General features: G+C 40.5%; 1 protein-coding gene across 1 annotated transcript; it reads right to left on the bottom strand.

Annotated features, from left to right (window-relative positions):
- Positions 1-7,727: 7,727 nt before the first annotated feature.
- On the bottom strand, positions 7,728-16,122 carry arrdc3b (arrestin domain containing 3b). Its single transcript, XM_079179637.1, has 8 exons — positions 15,580-16,122; positions 12,119-12,200; positions 11,470-11,617; positions 10,223-10,325; positions 9,847-10,103; positions 8,735-8,888; positions 8,446-8,612; positions 7,728-7,907 (listed from the first exon to the last, which is right to left on the bottom strand). Exons 1-8 carry the CDS (start codon positions 15,857-15,859, stop codon positions 7,830-7,832), a joined length of 1,269 nt encoding a protein of 422 aa, XP_079035763.1. The 5' UTR covers positions 15,860-16,122; the 3' UTR covers positions 7,728-7,829.
- Between the last annotated feature and the right edge of the window lie 3,549 nt (positions 16,123-19,671).

Here is a 19,671-nt window from a genome sequence, read left to right as displayed (position 1 = left end):
AAATGCCTTTTGTAAATAGTAATTACTAGTTATTTTAGTTACTTTTAAAGTTACTTTACTTTTAAAGTTACTTTTTTAGTTACTTTACTTTTAAAGTTACTTTTTTAGTTACTTTACTTTTTAGTTACATTTTTAGTTACTTTACTTTTTTAGTTACTTTTAAAGTTACTTTACTTTTAAAGTTACTTTTTTAGTTACTTTTTTAGTTATGTCGCGTGTCGTTATGTGACACACTGAATTGGATTTACACGATGTGGTCTATGCTTGATATAGAGCAACATAATGCATGTTTGCGCGTGTTCTCTAGCGCCACATAGTGGATACAGGAACTGGTGAAATATTTGCACTACATAATTTCCAGTGTCACACAGTCCAATCATTAAAAATAAGTCTAACTTGTGGGCTCGCTGTCTGATGGTTGCAGATATTTATGGCCGCTTCTGCCAGCATCCCGCCAGTACCTCCGACGTGCGGGAGGATACGAGGGCCCGTACATCGCTGCTTGCAGCTTTAATTTAATAATGTTTCTTAAATACACTACATGTATGATAATTTATACAAATATTTTCCCATTATCTATAAAGTTACGTATTCGTTTTAAACTGTTCGGTACGAGGCTTACAAACCGAACAATACGTTTGAATAATTCTAGTGCATTTGGAAAATGCAGAAGCTTAAATTGTGGTAAATGTAATGTTTCCTGCGCTCACGAGGAGACAACGGTCTGTGTGACCTCTGAACCGGAACAAAAACAGCTGATGCTCCGCAAGTGTTCCGGGAGGCTAGGCTAACTAGCTTAACGGAAAAACAACAGCAGCAACACGCATTCTGCTACACACTCAAGGGCCATTCAGATATTAGATGTAAAAAAACGAACCAGTTGACTTACCAAATGCTGATCACATCCTCTTTTCTTTGTTGACAAAGAGTTTAATCCCAACTCACAAATCCGTTTCTCCTCCTTCAGCCATTGAGTGTTAAAAAACAAAGCTAGGTAAAAAAAAAAAAATCTAAGCCTCTGATGGCTACTTTAAGTTTCGTTTTTCCAATGGTCACATGCTCGCCCACTGACCAATCACAGCGCACGCAGCATCTCACTGCACGTAATGCTGACGTAGCTGTAGGCCTGCAGGCCGCTCTGGCGCGTCTAAGAATCTTAAACTAAAGATCTGATTGGTTGAACACTATGACAATCAACAATATCGTCCCCATTCACTTAACCTGCACATGGATTCACTGGTGAGTCTTCAGGCCTGGGGCCTCTCTTCTACCTAGAGACACAGAGGTGAACTCTGATTGGATAAAAGCTCTACTTAAAATAAGCTGCACTGAAGCAGAGCAGCTGAGGAGCACAGTAGCTCTGCAATGAGAACATAAGATAATGGGAACAATATTTTTATAAATTATGATACATGTAGTGTATTTAAGAAACATTATTAAATGATAAAAGAGCTCTAACTTTGTGATTGTGTTTAGAACAGCAGAGAAGGCTTTGCAGGCCCTGACGGCCCACCACTGGTTAAATGTAATATTAATCCAGAAACAACATTTTGCTGTACAATAAGTACTTTTACTCTTAATTACTGTTAACACTCACTCACTTTAAGTTATGTTTTGAATGCAGTACTTTTACCTGTATTGGACTATTATTATTATAGTGTAGTATTAGTACTTTTACTGTAGTATAGGATCTTAATACTTCTAACAATAATTCTGAATGAATAGTATATTTATTAGTTAGACAAATGTAACAATGAAAAACAACACAATGTACTTTAAACAATAAAGAAAAGGTTGAAAGCTGAGAAGCAAGATTCAGTAATATTTAAGGAGACACAGCTGACAGAAATGATCATTTGATATTTGAATTAATTAATAAAAAGTTACTTTAGAAGTTATGAGGGTTTCATTTTGTCTTTCTGCTCCGTGAATTTAGACAATCTCAGCTCCAGCTCGGTGTGGTAGTAGTAGTATTAGTTGTAGTAGTAGTTGTAGTATTAGTTGTAGTATTAGTTGTAGTATTAGTTCTAGTAGTAGTTTTAGTATTAGTTGTAGTATTAGTTAAAAACAAACACCGAACTGCTGCCATGTCACACTTCTACAGACTGACCGCCAGGGGGCGCCACAGTCCTTCTCACTCAAATAACGCTGCTGACGTTGGACAAAGCGTTGTTATTAATAAGCATATAAGATCATTTTTACTGCAAAATTATTATTTGTAAAGTAGCTAAAGTTGTCAGGCAGAATAAAGTACAATATTTCCCTCTAAATGTAGTAGAGAAGAAGTAAAAAGTATGATAAATGGAAATACTTAAGAACAATATTGAGGTACTTTACTTGAGTAAATGTACTCATATTTGTGCTGTAACTATTACATACCTTCTCAATTAATCGATCAATAATTAGTTTTGAATAACTGACGTATTCAGTTATATAATATAATCATATATATAATATAATATTATATTAAATAACAATTTAATTTAAAACAAAACGTGTTTAGTGAGCAGAAGTAACAAAAGCTGTCAGAGTAAATACAGTGGAGTACAACGTTGCATGAAAATAATCAAGTAAAGTAATAGTACCTCAAAGTACTTGAGTAAAAGTACTGATTAGTAACTTAGTGAGTGTGAGATAAAGGCCTTGAGTGTGGTGATTATGTACAAACCGCTCATGAGTTGTGAGTCCCGCTCCGGTACGAATGCAGACAGCTCGCGGTTATTTCCGTCCGAGCCTCAGACTGCTGGCACGCGAGCGGGAGGCCGACGTAAAGGGCGAAAGAGTTCAACTGCAGAAGAGCTCAAAACTCCTGCAAGACGGAAGCAAACCGAAGCGACAAAAGCACTTAATGTGTGTGTGTTTGTGCATGTTTACATTTCATCCAGACCTTTTCTTATAGGGTGTGTGTGTGTGTGTGGGGGGGGGGGGTTGGAATCTGCAGACACCCACCAAACCTCACTGTGTTCAGAAGTCATCAAGGACGTCCTGAGAACTGGCACGAGGCCCAGGCGCCGGCAGAGAAATGTGTGTTTTCCTGATGCATGTGCAACTAGAACCAACACGCACTCCAAGGCCAATGCGTGACTCCAGTAAACATAAACTACATATATAAACTACATATATACATATTTATACATATATAAACAGAGACATTATAGTTCGGTGCTTGTGTCCTGAGGATCACGTCTCTCTCACAGCAAAGCGACACCTTCACCCAGCCAGCGGGAGAAAAACACAAACAAAAACTTTATCTTTCATGGAAATATGAGGAAGGCTTTTAAAAGGTTCGACGCCCATCTGCCTGTCTGTCTGTCTGTCTGCCTGTCTGTCTGTTTGTCTGTCTGTCTGCCTGCCTGTCTGTCTGTTTGTCTGTCTGTCTGCCTGCCTGACTGTCTGTCTGTCTGCCTGCATCCAGTTGAAACCAGTTTGTGTTTATCAGCTGACGGACGCAGCCTGTTTGGTTGAAGCCAAAACATGGTTCATGTGTCCTCTGGTCTGTGGGAGGAGGGTTTGTGTTTTTTGTGTTTTTTTGTGTTTTTTTGTTCATGGAATGCGACACAGCGCAGTAATTAAAGAGTGACGGTAGAAAAGCTTATGAACAGGATATGTTTTCATAGAAGAAGAGCGGCTTGTTGGAGTCGATTAGTCACGAGGGTTCAATGAATGGATCGGAGTCTGCTGCTCACTTCTACATGCGCAGTAGTACTCATGCCCTTCACTTGAGTATAAGTACGATACAACTAAATACAAATACACGTTAAGTACAAGTACAAATCCTAATCTTACTTAAAAAGTGTAACTTCACCCACAGATCTGAGCCTAAGTTTACCGACTGCATAAAAAGGTGGGTGAGGGGCTGAGAGATTAAGCCACGCCCACTTTCATATGCCAAAAGCCTTGAAGTCTTGATAACCATTTACAGCCACAGTCACTCCTCTGGTTACATAGAAGTCTATGAGAAAATGACTCTACTTCTCTCTTGATTTATTACCTCAGTAAACATTGTAAACATGAGTTTATGGTCTCAATCTCTAGTTTCAAGTCTTCTTCAATACAGCATGATGTTCATTTAGTACATGATGGTCCATTTAGAGTCACACAGACCATAAAGCAGGGGATGCTTTAGGGGCGGGGCTACACAGTGATTGACAGGTCAACACCAGAGGAGTTTTTCGTCTTTGAACTTTAACCTTTCACGGTGTGTTTTCACACGCATTTGGTTGTACTTAACTCCGCCCTCTTTTGTCACTTCTGGCTGCAAAAAACCAACATGGCGACTGACAAAAACCAAGATCCCAACGGACAGAATGCTGAACTCGAGGCTATAAAACATCAGTCCACAACCCAAGTGTGACCTCACGATACGTCCACTTCTTATACAGTCTGTGGTTGCAAGTCAGAAAACCTCAGATACACTTTAAAATGGTCACCACAGGAGGAGTTGAGCTACAGATTCCTTCATGATTCAACCACAAACCAATGTTTAAGTGAAGTACTACTCAGATTAACAGCACGCATGAGCCAATACACCAAACTAACTCAAACAGCTTAGAGATTGTGATTATTAGGAGTTATTTATGTGCCTTTAGCTGTAAATCAAGCAACAAATGGGTGATAAATGTTCAATTATGACAGTTTCTCCACATTGCAGAACCCAAAGGCAGTGGTCAGGTTTAAACTAAAACTGGAGGAATAAAAGCTATTTTATTTGTATTGTTTTGGAACCAAACAAGCTGCTGTTTCTCATTGGTTTAAGTCGGTGAATTACCAGGATGTCACACACATGTTCGCCTCTAAAGAGTCATGTTACTGGTGGTTTACTATGAGCTCTTTATAACATCCTCAGTTTGTAGACAGGAAACGCCCACAAAACAACAAAAGTATTTTAATTTTATCACAATAATAAATAAAAAAGGTTAGCATGTTTAACATCTGAAGAAATAAGCTGGAGATATGCAGGAAATAATATTTGAATAACAGCACAAATAAAAAAAGGCTAACAGGAAACGGTAATAAGAACCGGAACCGGAAGTAGCACAACACCACCTGCTAACATGTAGAAACCATAAAAACAGACAAAAAACTGTTTTTATTAATAACTTAATTCAATATTATATTATTATTATTATATAATTGCAATTTCATTATTTAAAATAAATAACATAATAACTGACCTTATGAAGCGAAAACAGGCATAAACACGTCATGACAGCAGCATTAGCATTAGCAGCAGCATTAGCAGCAGCAGATACTTAGCTTGAGACGCCGGCGGCCTGGCCTTAGCGCGCGCGGCCCGTCAACAAAACGCGGGGAAAAAACTCGACGAGCAAATTACTTCCGGGTTTTAGGCAGCAGGAAAACATCCGGTCCACCGGGATTAGTTATTTACGTTAATCACATTATCATTAAAAACTAGAAGCACAGACGTGTCGGATCAGCTGCTTTAGTGTAAAACTGTAAAAGTACTAAATGTATAAATTAATCAATCAAAGTTATTATAAATGATTTATTAGTAAAACAGCATTTCTTCACATTTGAGAAGCTGGAATCATGAAATGTTTTTGAATTAAAAAGTACATCAAAATAGTTGCCAATAGATCTTCTGTTAAATTGACTTATTGATTCATCGTTCCAGCTTTATGCAACAATCTTAACACGTAGAAGAAGCTGCCGGATAAACGTAGTGAAGTAACACGTCTCTGAGAGGAGAGTGGCATAAAAATACTCAAATCAAGTTTAGAAGTGATCCGTTTCCTCATGTTGTTATTAATAAATGTATAAATGAGTCTCTGGATGATGTCTGAACCTTCTGCACATAGAGAGGAATGAACGTGTAGAGTTTGGTGTGTGTAAGAGCTGCTGAAGTGGAGATTTATCATCAGAGTCTGAGAACAAACTCATTGAGAGAAAACGTCCTTTAAAGAGACATTTAGAGACTCTACAGGTGAAGAGTTAACACATGAACTCATAGAGATCACCATGAAGCTTCACCACTTCATCACTCACACTAAGAGGAGGATTTACTGTGTTACAAGTTTTATGAAATGTTGTGTTTAATTATGCAAATGAGGCATTATGTAATGGTAACTTTTGGTGAATTTAAGAGAAATCTACAAACATACAAAATAATAAAATAAACGTTTTCTCTTCACGCGTCTGAAAGAAGAACGTCTCTAAATTGACCAGAGCATGAATCTCTCATTTTGCCGGCATCGTCTGGTCTGAACTGGAAACTATTTCTCTGCAGAAGTTATGAAACAGCTTCACTCAATAAGCTCAATTCTATTTCTTGCAAAGTGTGCAAAGAGGGGGATGAGGTCAGCGGCTCACATCTGGTCTGCTGCATCTGCAGGAACCAGGACGACGGATCAGCTGCTGCTACACTACGGTGAGTGCAGGCTGGGATGTACCGAGTCTCACACATTCAGGCAATATCTGTTTACATGTTGGCACAGTGGCACCAGTTACAGTATGCAGAATGAACTAAAGCAGCTCTGGTGTACAGTGCACACATGAGTACACACGACTATCACTGGACTACACAAATACTCAAGTCAACTTTAAATCACGAGGATCCTCAGGGCAGGTCTGCAGCAATAAGAAGCGCATGTTCTCTAAGCTGGTTTGTGGACGTTTATTCACGATGGACGACTGAGATCATTATATATTTGTAAAGTTTCATGTTATCATGTTTGTGTGGAAGCTCATTTCCACCGCTGTGAGGAAAGAAATAAAGATCCTGTGAGTCATTATAATGAGATAATGTACAAAAACACTGCAAATGACTCATTATCTTATAAAATAAACCTTTTATTTTATCAAAACATTGATCATGACAGCAGTAAGATCATGATGATAATATATAATGCACAGAAATGGAATAAACAGCAACAGAGTATATGAAAAAAGAAGAATACTCATACAAAAATATATTGCACTTTGAAGTTTTAGGTGGAAGCTGTTTGAACAACATTCTCAATTTGATATATTCATCTGTAAACATTTTTATCTTTTTTATGGTTTTTTTCATGAGCACAAAGCTTCTTAACATCCATGTTTAGAAAATAATAATAAAATAAAATCTACAGCAAGAGAAGCTTTAGTTCAGAGCAGAAACCGACAGGCGACTTGTGGTACTTTATCTTGGTTGGTCGGAGTTGTGCTTTTTCTCTAGACCCTGGTCATTTAAACCAACACACACACACACACACACACACACACACCCCTCTCTCTCTCACACACTCACACTCACACTCACACACACACACACACACACACACTCTGAGCTTTGTTTTCAGTGCTCGAGGTGTTTTTTTTGCAAATAATCATTCGTGTGGTTTGTTTTCCCGGAGCTCAAACTCTCCTTTAATAACTGAACTTGTAGCTTTTGTCCTCGTCTTGAAAAAAATGTGTCATTTATATTTAAGAGAATATTGTGTGTGGACAGAATCTACCATACGAAAAAAAAGAAAAGGCCCGCGGCAATCTGCAGAATACATAAAACCACCGAAAAAGGAAAAAAACAGTAATGACGGTTTGTGCAAAACTCACCGCGGAGGCTCGGTTTGTGTTCGGCCTCGTCAGAGTCACAGTGGTGTCAAGGAACTTAGTTTGTTGCCTCATCGTGAGCACAGGATGTAGAGGAACTCTGGTCCATATGTCAGTGCGGTCACCGAATACTCTCTCAGCTGACTCCCTCCCCCCCTCCCCCCCTCCCCCCCGCCTTATTTATGGTGATATGTAATCTGGTGAGAAGCCGGCTGGAGTCGAGGGGTTTGACGCTGTGTCTTGTTTGTGCATGAAGCCTCTCAGAGCTCACGAGCTTCTCCTCAGCGGGACGGACACGTGTCGGGTCTCCTGACGTCCGCCGCCGAGCACACCTCCACGGGGTCGGGGTACGGATCCACCTGGGGGGGGGGGGGGAGACAGAGCGGCGTCTTTACCGGCTGCTGATGGAGCAATAAATATAAAACACTGATTTAAACTTCCTCATGTTGACCTTTTGAATCCCGTATTTCTTTAAATGTCTCTTTCTGGTTTAATTGTCAACTTGAGGCTAAAAAACCTAAATACAACTGAAAGACGTGATCCCTCAGAAGCAGCAGTCACAGGTCGATGCCACTCTCACATCTGTACAATACATGTGAAGCTTAGATTAGCTTAGCTTAGCACAAAGACTGGAAACAGGGGGAAACAGCTAGCTTGGCTTTGTCCAAAAACTCCTTTAACGCTCAGCATCAAGTATAATGATTCATAAAAAAGTCATATCTGTTCATGCACCTTAAGTGGATACTTTGTATATTTTGTATATTGTTTTACTGCATCTTAATGTATATTTTGCATACTTTGTATAACATCTTAATATATATTTTGTATACTCTTATTGCATCTTAATGTACATGTTGTACTCTCTGCTGACGGTGTGTTCATGAGTCTGAACTCTACCTCAGAGTAGAGTGGGGGGGGCAGATATCTGAACTCTGTGATGTAAGTGAGCAGAGCCTCCTGGTCCTGGTCCTGGTCCTGGTCCTGGTCCTCAGACCTCTCACAGCCGTGCAGACACTCCCTCCTCTGAGACTCTGATATCGACAGATCGCCGTAACTCGGCGGCGCTGCAAAAAAAACAGACGAGTGTTAGAGATCCTCAGTGCAGCGAGAGAGAAAACATGTGTGTGTGTGTGTGTGTGTGTGTGTGTGTGTGTGTGTGTGTGTGTGTGTGTGTGTGTGTTCGTACCCTCAGGCCTCTCGGACAGACCCAGCCAGCTCAAAGTGCTGCAGTTGCTGCTGATGCTGGAGGTTCGGGAGGAGCAGGCGTGCAGAGGTATGGTCCCGATCACCAACGGCAGCGAGAGAGACAAGTTCAACCCGCCGGGGACGTCCACGTACACCTGCAGGGAGACGGGGGAGACGGGGGAGACGGGGGGGAGACGGGGGGGAGACGGGGTCTCAGTGGGAGCCTGTTGGACCGGTTCATATGAGCTCCTGAGGTGATGAAGTATTTTCTTCTACACATGAACTGTTGGTGCGTTACACAAGCTGACGAGAACTCCTCGTTCTTTAACAGAAACGTTGTTTTACAGTCAAAGACAACAGCGTCCTGCAGACACACCCTCCAACAACACGTCCCTGATTTATTCTAATTATTATCATTAAAAACATAATGATAAACACAATAATAACAAATCACACTTTGGGACTCTAAACAACAATATGCTACCGAATAATTATGAATGTTTGTGTTTAATTGTTTGCAGCTGAACCTTTAGTGAAAGAAGCTGCATGTTTCTGATGATTGTTCAACGTTTATACGACGTTAGTACCTTATTGTCAGGTTGTACTTTTGTGTGTGTTGAATTATTCATCGTTTTTATTGTGGTATTAGTGAGTTATTAATGTTCCAAGTTATTAGCAGTATATTATTAGGTTTATTCATACATTTACATCATTATTATCAGGTTATTAATAAGTTAAAGTTGTATTTTATTGTGTAACTAGCAGGTTATTAGTGTACAGTTTCTTATTAATTTAGTTATTTAGGAGGTTATTAGTATTTACTGTGTTTATTTTTTCAGTATGTAAGTGGGCATCTTGAATAGTGAGTACTTTTATACTATAATACTTATGTCCTCGGGTATAATCTTATAACAGCGTATATTTACATACACTCACTTAAACTTTGTATTCAATAATACTTTAATACTTCTGTACTCAAGCATCATTTTAAATGTATTTGTATTGTGATGCTACATTAACGTATTTAGAGGATCTGAGTGCTCCTGGTCTTCAGTGTACCCGGGTCAGACTCTACACATAGTGGCTTTGAGGTGCACAGGAACCCGGACTCACCACGAGGGCGTACTCCACTCTGATGATGGGACAGTCCAGGATGGAGGGCGACACCGGGGGGATCTTCAGCAGCTTGCCCTCCCAGCTCTGGCTCTTCCCCTGAGGCAGAGGGTCTCCTCTCAGGTTGGACACCAGCTGCTGGATCTGCTTTCCCTTGCCCTTGGCGAAGAAGGTCTGGGTCTGGTACAGGGCGGCCTTGGGCACAACCACCCGGGACGAACAGTTCTCCACCTCGGCGAAGATTTGGATCGACTCGCCTTGGAGAGAAGGGAGAAGAGATCAGTCTGTTGGACTGAGAGAGAAGTGAAATAAGTGAAACCTTGAGAGTGAAAATAAAGGAAAGAGTTGAAGGAGTTAAGGAGGAGAGGCGGCTCACCTGGTGTGTAGCCCTTTCGCTCGATCTTGGCGCTGAGGGAGATCGGGCCTGAAGCGCAGAACCAGCAGCACAGCGTCTTCTCCTTAGAACCAGCCTGAGGGGCCTGAAGCACACCATCACCCGGGTTAGTGCTTCCACAACATCACGGGTTATATCGCCTTCTCAAAGGAACATTTTGAGAAATGAGCTCATTCGCTTCATAGCCGAGAGTTAGAGGAGAAGATTGATACCACACTCATGTATGTTCAGTCAACATGACGCTACAGCTGGTTAGCTTAGCTTAGCATAAAGACTGGAAACAGCTAGCCTAGCGCTGTCTGAAGAAACTGAATTTGTCCATGAAAATCTCTCAAATTCACCAATTTTCATGTAATATCTTGTTTATTTAATACGCTTAGAAATAACGGTGCTATCTAGAACCATTTGGTTTTTTTGGATTGTCCTCATGGGAGAACCATGAGTTATACCTAGAACCATCTGTGAAAGGTTCAACCCAGAACACCCTATGAGAGGTTTTAAAGAAAACGCTACACGAAAGAAAGGCTACACATAAACGTGTTGGTACTCCTTTAGAACCACATATAACGTGTTGGTGCTCCTTTAGAACCACAGATAACGTGTTGATGCTCCTTTAGAACCACAGATAACGTGTTGGTGCTCCTTTAGAACCACAGATAACGTGTTGGTGCTCCTTTAGAACCACAGATAAAGTGTCGTACTCCTTTAGAACCACATATAATGTGTTGGTAGTCCTTTAGAACCACAGATAAAGTGTCGGTACTCCTTTAGAACCACATATAATGTGTTGGTACTCCTTTAGAACCACAGATAAAGTGTTGGTGCTCCTTTAGAACCACAGATAAAGTGTCAGCACTCCTTTAGAACCACAGATAAAGTGTCGGTACTCCTTTAGAACCACATATAATGTGTTGGTACTCCTTTAGAACCACATATACTGTGTTGGTACTCCTTTAGAACCACATATAAAGTGTCAGTACTCCTTTAGAACCACAGATAAAGTGTCGGTGCTCCTTTAGAACCACATATACTGTGTTGGTACTCCTTTAGAACCACATATAAAGTGTCAGTACTCCTTTAGAACCACATATACTGTGTTGGTGCTCCTTTAGAACCACATATAACGTGTTGGTGCTCCTTTAGAACCACAGATAAAGTGTCGGTGCTCCTTTAGAACCACAGATAAAGTGTCGGTACTCCTTTAGAACCACAGATAGAGTGTCTCTTACCAGCAGCAGCGGCGTGTTGATGTCGATGTGCTCGAACACAATGAACTCTTTCTTCACTTTGACCGGCAGCAGCCACGGACGGTGCAGTTCAGCTTTCACCCAGTACCTCACGCTGCCATGCTTCCCTTCAAACGAGGTGGCCAGAGCCCTGAGACAGACAGAGAGTAGTATTAGTGTACAAGTACAACAATGTTTAAATACTCCATTACCAGTAAAAGTCCTGCAGTCATACGCCTACTAAAGTTAAAGGAGTATTATCAGGTAAATGTACCTAAAGTATCATCAGTAAAAGTACTCATTGTGCAGTGAAATATTTCCTCTATAGCTAGTTTAGTCCAGTGGTTCCCAACCTAAGGGTCGGGCCCCTCCACAGGGACACCAGGTAAACGTAGAGAACATTTCAAGTCCTCATTTATTCAATAAATCTGTTTCCATTTGCTTTGAATCCAAACAATCATATTTAAACTTTCATCTCTTTATTAAAAACCACTCTGTTGTTTTCTAAACATTGTTGTTAAAGTTTCATCTGTAAAGTAACGACAGCTGTCAGAAGAATTCTGAAAAATACTAAAATACTAAAAAATACTCTCGGAAAGTACCTCATTACATTGTACTTGTACTTGAGTAAATGTGCTGAGTCAGTACTCACATCTGAGGCAGGTTGAAGCTGAAGGCGAACTCGTGTAGTCCGGCGTGGAGAACCGTGAGACCTTCTTCTGGACCTTCTTCCTCTGAAACACAGAGAACACGTTTCACAGTTTGCAGTCCCTCAAATATGCAGATTTACTGCTTTTCTCGGTTTTTGTATCAAAGTACACTGAATATTTTGGGGTTTTGGATATTTGGTCGGACAAAACAAACAATATGACGACGACATTACTTTATTAACTTAAATGAATTACTTCATTTAATAAATAAATGTTTATGAAAATGATTGTTAGTTGAAGCCGTACGAGAGGAGGAGGAAGTATTCAGATCCTTTACCACAGTAACAGTACTAATACCACACAGTTCAAATACTCTATATATATTTCAGAATAATGTATTTGTATTCCTGTATTTTAGTATCAGCAGCAGTGAAGAAGCTGAAGCTACAAACAGAGAAACGTGAACTCTACTTCCTCTTTTCTTTATTTGTTCTTCAGATTAAACATGAAGAACGTCAGCTTCCTGTCTGTCTGTCTGTCTGTCTGTCTGTCTGTCTGTCTGTCTGTCTGTCTGTCTGTCTGTCTGTCTCTCTGTCCGGCTGAGAGCTGTTATCAACAGCTTGCACGCATGTGTGTGTTCCACGTCAGGTCGCTCGCTCACACACACACACACACACACACACACACACACACACACACACACACTCACACTCAGAGAGCAGGAGTAGACCGGTATGAACCAGACTGATCAGCCTCCTTCAGCTGGAAACTCCAACGCCTGCATCACAACTCGGCTCCTCATTGGAGGAGAACGTGACACGCATCACAATCTGGGCTCTGATTGGCTCGGCCCAGACAAGCCCCTGCCCACATTAGTACAGCCATGTGGTGTGTCGCATGAGAGGAGGAGGAGGAGGAGGAAGAGGAGGAAGGGCGTCAGACACCAACAGTGAACTAACAGGTAGACCTGAAACTCTCAGAGACTTAAATAAAAGATGAGGAGAGAAACGGCTTTCACACGCACACCTTTTATTCTTTACTCTTCAAAAATAAATACAAATAAATCACATTTAAAGAGGAAATAAAGAGTCTTCATCACATTTAAAGAGTCTTCATCACATTTACATCCTTCTGGTAAACATGTAAACTACGAACATCTCACCAGGAGATCCATTCAGCAGCTGTTCTGGAGCTTTCCATCGAATCTCATGATCTTCCTCAGCTGATGTTTAGTCGTCATTGAATTATTGGATGGATGATAAAAACTACAAGAAAAGCAAGCTGAGGTCTAAGAATGAACTTTAAATCACTCAGTTGAAGCAGCTGTTTGCTGTAACTTGTTTGTTTTGTCGTCTGTTGTCTCGTGTGATATTAACATGAATATCTTTGTGTTTCACAACCTCAAACTCAAATAAAGAAAAGAAATATAAAACCGTTCCAGAAACCCTGAAACTATCACATATGAAACAGAAAACACACTATAAGCATACGAAGCTTCACATCATCAGACATATAGACTCATGTCATCGAGGTAAGCAGGTCCTCACTTAACCCAAACGTGGACGGATTACTGGACGAGCCTCTACCTGAGTCACGACGAGATGCAAAACTACAAAAACAAAAGCCATCAGAAGTAGACACAAAACAACCAAAACAAGGAAGATAACGACTACAAAGAGACACAACACGACTACAAAGAGACACAACACGACTACAAAGAGACACAACACGACTACAAAGAGACACAACACGACTACAAAGAGACCAAACTACCAACAAGAGATGCAGAACAACCAAAACAAGGAAGATAACGACTACAAAGAGACACAACACGACTACAAAGAGACACAACACGACTACAAAGAGACACAACACGACTACAAAGAGACACAAAACGACCAAAACAAGGATCAAAACGACTACAAAGAGACACAACACGACTACAAAGAGACACAACACGACTACAAAGAGACCAAACTACCAAAAAGAGATGCAGAACAACCACAAAGAGAACAAAACAACTACAAAAGTGATGGAAAACACAACATTAGAGACAAAAAACTAGAAAAAAGTGATTACAAAAGAAACACAAAACTACCAAAAAGAGACAAAACGAACGCAAAGAGACGAAAACAACCACAAAGAGACACAAAAAAAGACGCACAGCGACTAGAAAAGCGTCTCTTTGAATCTGTGTCTCTTGTCCTGACGTCGGAGGGTTGGAGGTTTTATTGACGTGTGTCCAGAGGACCGTTGTCTCTGCAGCTCTTTACATGATTTTTGTCATTTTATTATTTATACTTTTGTTGAATCTGACTTTTATTCTCTTGTGAAGCACTTTGTGAAAACGTCTACATCATTATTTAAATGATTAAACCTGGTTTGACATTTCTTGTTCTGTAAACTTCGGTTCTTAGATCTGCAGATATTTGGAGCGTTTTATATATTTGAGGATCTTTGACTCAGCTGAGGAAGATCATGTGACGCAGTCAAAAGCTCAGGAATGTTCATCCTTTGAGTCAAGAGTTCATGAATTCATCCCATAAAGTTGACTCTGATGTCATCGTTTCACTTCTTCACCTTTGACCTCCGTTGGAGAAACAAACCTCTGACAGGAAGTCGATTAAATAAACAAAAGTCCTCCATGTTTCTCCTTCTTCTTCTTCTTCTTCTTGTGGATGAAATGTCTCTCAATCCTTCACATGTTCTCACATTTAGAGCAAAACCACCAGCCGGACTCATGTGGACTGGTTTCTTTATCTCATTTACATCAAACTGTCCTCGTTTGCATCGTTTTACAAGTAAAACAACCACAAAACAACAGGTGGAGCTTTAAACAGCGGCTCATATTATTCAACAGACACACACACACACACACACACACACAGAGAGAGAGAGTCAGCTGGGTCCTCCCCCCTCCCCTCCTCCCTCCTCCCCCTCCCTCTCTGGCCGTTTGTGAACAGGTTTGAACCGCTTCTAACAAAGGGAGTTGGCTGCTGAGCCTCGCTTCAGGATGTCATCAGTAAAGAAAACACGTTTCTGCTCCTTCAGTCTGATCGATGCTCAAAACACGAACCATAAAAAAAACCGTCTGATTATTTTTGGATCGATTCTTTCTTTTTGTGTTTCTCAACTTTGTTTCTTCTTCCTGCAGTAAACTGAGATGTGAAGCAACAACAGCCTCTTATTCATTTAAAAAAAACACATTTAAATCAACCAAAAGCTTCACTGTGTGCACGTGAAGCCGTTTGCTTCCATAACGCACGCGCTCGTTTGAAGAGAGAACATCAGCTGTTGCATCAGCACCAAAAACTGTCACCAGCGGATGTTTTCAGGCTTCTGTTGTTTTTGTCTCTCTGTATTAATAAAGTTTTTTTAGTTGTTTTTGAATGAAATCACAGGAATCAGCTGTTGTCTCAAAAGTTTGTGCAGCGATCAGCTGATCGTGTAAACAAAGTCTTACCTCGGTCCTCTCCGATCAGCGTGTCCCGGTGCTGCAGGTACTCCACCTCCTCCGTGTAGTTCTGCGTGTACGCCGTGTTCGCTCCGGTGTTCCTGGACTCAGTCCACCGCACCTTGGCGACTCCTCTCGCGGTCACCTCCAGGCTCCTCACGCGCACGTCTCCGCTCACCTGCACCACCACGCGCCCGGACACCTGGTCTCCGCCGGAGAACGCCGGCAGGTTGTTCTCGTTCAGGCTGTCGAAGTAGACCGCCAGGCCCCTCACTTTGCCCAGCACCATGATGACAATAATGAGGAAACTATATTAATATAAAATATATATTTATGTATATAAAGAGTCTGTGGAGGAGAAGTTGTGCGTAAAGAGCCCCGCGTGGCGCGGATACACGCGCCTTAGCTCCGGGCGCCCCGCACAGAGCCGGGTCCTCCTCCTCCTCCTCCGCGGTGTCGGTGTCGGTTCATCCGGGGTCTGAGACGCGCAGCTGACGGAGCTCCAGCTCTCCTCCTCCGGTGTCTCTCCGGTGTCTCTCCGGTCTCTCTGCTGCCGTCTGCCTCCAGCCGCTCCGCTCTTAAAGCCTCTGTGCGCAAAAAAAAAGGAAACCTGCACTGAGCATGTGCGCACAACACACACACACAATTACACACACAGACACACACACACAATTACACGCACACACACGAGCTGCAGTTCAGCCGCTAATACAAATACTCAGAGTAGGAAATGTCTCCACTCAGTTCTTATCAAAAGGAAAAACATTCAAATCATTTCATAAATATTCATTAAATGTTTCTGAATCTAATTTAAATGGTGGAAAGTAACTAAGTACATTTACTGAACTACTAGTACAAGTTTAAGATACTTGAGTTTTTCCATTTTATATTACTACACTACTCTCAGTGTAGTAGAAAGTATTGTATGACATAAGTACCTTAACTGTACTTGTGTATATTTACTTAGTTGGATCCACCGTTAGAAAAACTACAAATACATACATTTACTGAAGTACTGTATAAGTACTTGTACTTCACTTGAGTAACTATTACTTCATATTTAGTATTTTTATTTAATGGGTCTGACTGATGTTGGAAACTAAGTACATTTACTCAACTGTACTTAAGTACTTGTACTTCACTTGACTTTATATTTCTACCCCACTACCTCTCAGAGGGAAATACTACTCTTAAGTAGTAAAGTATGAAGTAGTAGTATGACATAAAGTACCTTAAACTGTACTTTGTGTAGTTATATTCCACCGTTACTGTAAAACAAAAGCTGCAAAAGGAAAATACTACAAATATTAAACAATAGTGACATAAAGTATCTCATTACATTTACTCAAGGACTGTACTTAAATACAATATTGAGGTACTTTATAATAATGATTTCCAATTCATGCGATTCTATTTAATGGTTCTGTTTCTGACTGAAGTACATGTACAAGTACTGTACTTAAGTACTTGTACTTTATTTAAGACTATTTCTGCTACTTTACATCTCAAAGATAAATATTGTACATTTTCCTGCACTACAACAAGTTACTTTGCACTTATTAATAGAAAATATAATCAACAAATAATGATGTATTATTACAGATAAAACTACCTGCAGTACACAAAGTATTTAAAGTGCCTTTAACCCTTTAAAGTGATGAACACATAAAAGCATCAATAATTATAACATTTCTGAGCCAAAACACAAGTAGCATAAATGACGACATCACGACATGATGACATCACGACATGACGACATGACGACATGACGACATCACGACATCACGACATGACGACATGACGACATGACGACATCACGACATCACGACATGACGACATGACGACATGACGACATCACGACATGACGACATCACGACATGACGACATGACGACATGACGACATGACGACATCACGACATGACGACATGACGACATCACGACATGACGACATCACGACATGACGACATCACGACATCACGACATCACGACATCACGACATCACGACATCACGACATCACGACATCACGACATGACGACATCACGACATGACGACATCACGACATGACGACATCACGACATGACGACATCACGACATGACGACATCACGACATCACGACATCACGACATCACGACATGACGACATGACGACATGACGACATGACGACATGACGACATCACGACATCACGACATCACGACATCACGACATGATGACATCATGGCGACAGAGAGTCAGTCCGCTCTGCGTCACTTCATCCTCACACCTACAGGAGCTCTTCTGGAGCTTTTGATCACACCACATGGTCTTCTTCAGCCGATGGAGATTCATGTGAGAAATACAAGTTATTCATGTTGTGATTATCTCTATTGTCTGTCTACACAGTGGTGGAAGAAGTACTCTGATCACAAGTAGTAATACCACAGAAAAGAAGTACTCTGGGACAAGTAAATATCCTGCATTCAAACTCTAGAATCGCAAAAGTATTTGTATCAAAATATACTTAAAGTACCAAAAGTAAAAGTATTTTCTCAATGAATCGATTCATCATTTTGTCAGAAAATAGAGAAGTCCGTCTACGACAACAAACCCTAAAATATTCAGTTTATAATCAGATACGACAAAGAAAAGTGTCAACTCATCACATTTCAGAAGCTTTAATTATCAATTTGAGCTTAAATATGATCAGAATAGTAGTTGAACTCGTGGACCGTTCAGCTTCAGCTGCTCATCGGTCCGTCACAGTAGATGAAGAGCACGTGACCTCTGACCTCTGACCTCTGAACTTCCTCCTCTGTGAATTTAAATCATTTGGCAAATTTGTCCTCAAGCACAAAAATGACAAAAAATAATATTCTGTGCTGATGTGAAAATAATAAAGAGCACGAGAGTCCCTCTGCTGGAGGAAGCTGAGAAGCACCGGTGAGAGTGAGAGCTACTTTAATTATTAGAGTAGAAGAAGAAGGAATCTCCTCCTTCAGTACTTGAAAACATGTACTTTTGTTTTTTGTTGGGTTTTTTAGGGGGGGGTAAATAAATAAATAAAACTAAACTTTTAAATACATTATTTAGAAAAAATAATAAAAAAAACGGACAGAAGAGTTTAACTTCCTCAACCAGGTTACCTGAAGGCAACGTGTTTGAGGAAGTTCTTTGTTATGCTGTCACTCATGATGCCCCGCCCCTCTCAGTTGATGCCACGCCCCCCACGCTAGATCAGGGTCAAAAGTCTGAACTGAAAACAAGATTTGAAACCGAAAATAAAAAAGATTTGAATCTGAAAAAAAGATTTGAAACTGAAAATATAAAATCTGAAACTGAAAAATGAAAAAAAAAATGTATTCAAAAAAATTCCAGAACTGAATCAGAATGACATTCACTTCTTTTTATTTTGAATACGTTGATGTATTTTTCAATGTTCAAGACCACAACTTGAACTTTCAGGTTCAGATTTGTTTTTCAAATGATCAAATCTTTTGACCTGGATTTAGCTCCATCGACGATTATCATGTAAATATAAGAAGAAATAAACACTTTGGAATGAAGTGTCGTGAATTAAATCGTTATTATTTTAATGTCCGTCGTGAATAAACCTTAAACCAGCTCAGCGATCAGAGGAAGGAGCTGCTCAGCGTCTCAGAGATCTGCTGTCAGAATGAACTCCAACGAGTTCACGACAAACAGCAGAACTGACTCGAGGCAACATTACACTTCCTGTTCACAGCCCCAAAGCATTATGGGAACTCTAGTTCCTAAAACTACAAAAGCATAATCATCAGCTTACAAGTCTTCCATTTGAAGAAGTTCAAGATACGGAGGACAAGTTGTTACTTTCTCGTACTTTATACCAATAATAACAGACGGAGCCTCGTGATCTGTGTAGAAATATATTCTCAGACAAACAGTCGTTACAGTCGCTCCACACAACTCAGCAGCAGATACCCATGATGCAACAGGAGGACAGGAGAGCAGCAGATGAATGGATGATGAGACGTCACATTCATGTGTCCATAAATGCACTTTGCATATAGTTTATGTTCAGTCATGCATAGAAAACACGTTGACATACACACACACACACACACAGAGGGACGGTTTACACATC

Source organism: Pholis gunnellus (genome assembly GCF_910591455.1).
Source record: "Pholis gunnellus genome assembly, chromosome: 18".
Classification (NCBI taxonomy): domain Eukaryota; kingdom Metazoa; phylum Chordata; class Actinopteri; order Perciformes; family Pholidae; genus Pholis; species Pholis gunnellus.
Note: the sequence above shows the minus strand (reverse complement) of the source record. Positions and strands in the feature narration are given on the sequence as shown.

Excerpts from the sequence above, each read along its gene's own strand:
- arrdc3b (XM_079179637.1), bottom strand. The coding sequence starts at position 15,859 with ATGGTGCTGGGCAAAGTGAGGGGCCTGGCGGTCTACTTCGACAGCCTG. Across the intron at positions 10,104-10,222 it reads GCGAAAGGGCTACACACCAG|GCGAGTCGATCCAAATCTTC; the intron begins GTGAGCCGCCTC and ends CTTCTCTCCAAG. Across the intron at positions 8,889-9,846 it reads GAGTGGAGTACGCCCTCGTG|GTGTACGTGGACGTCCCCGG; the intron begins GTGAGTCCGGGT and ends GTCTCCCTGCAG.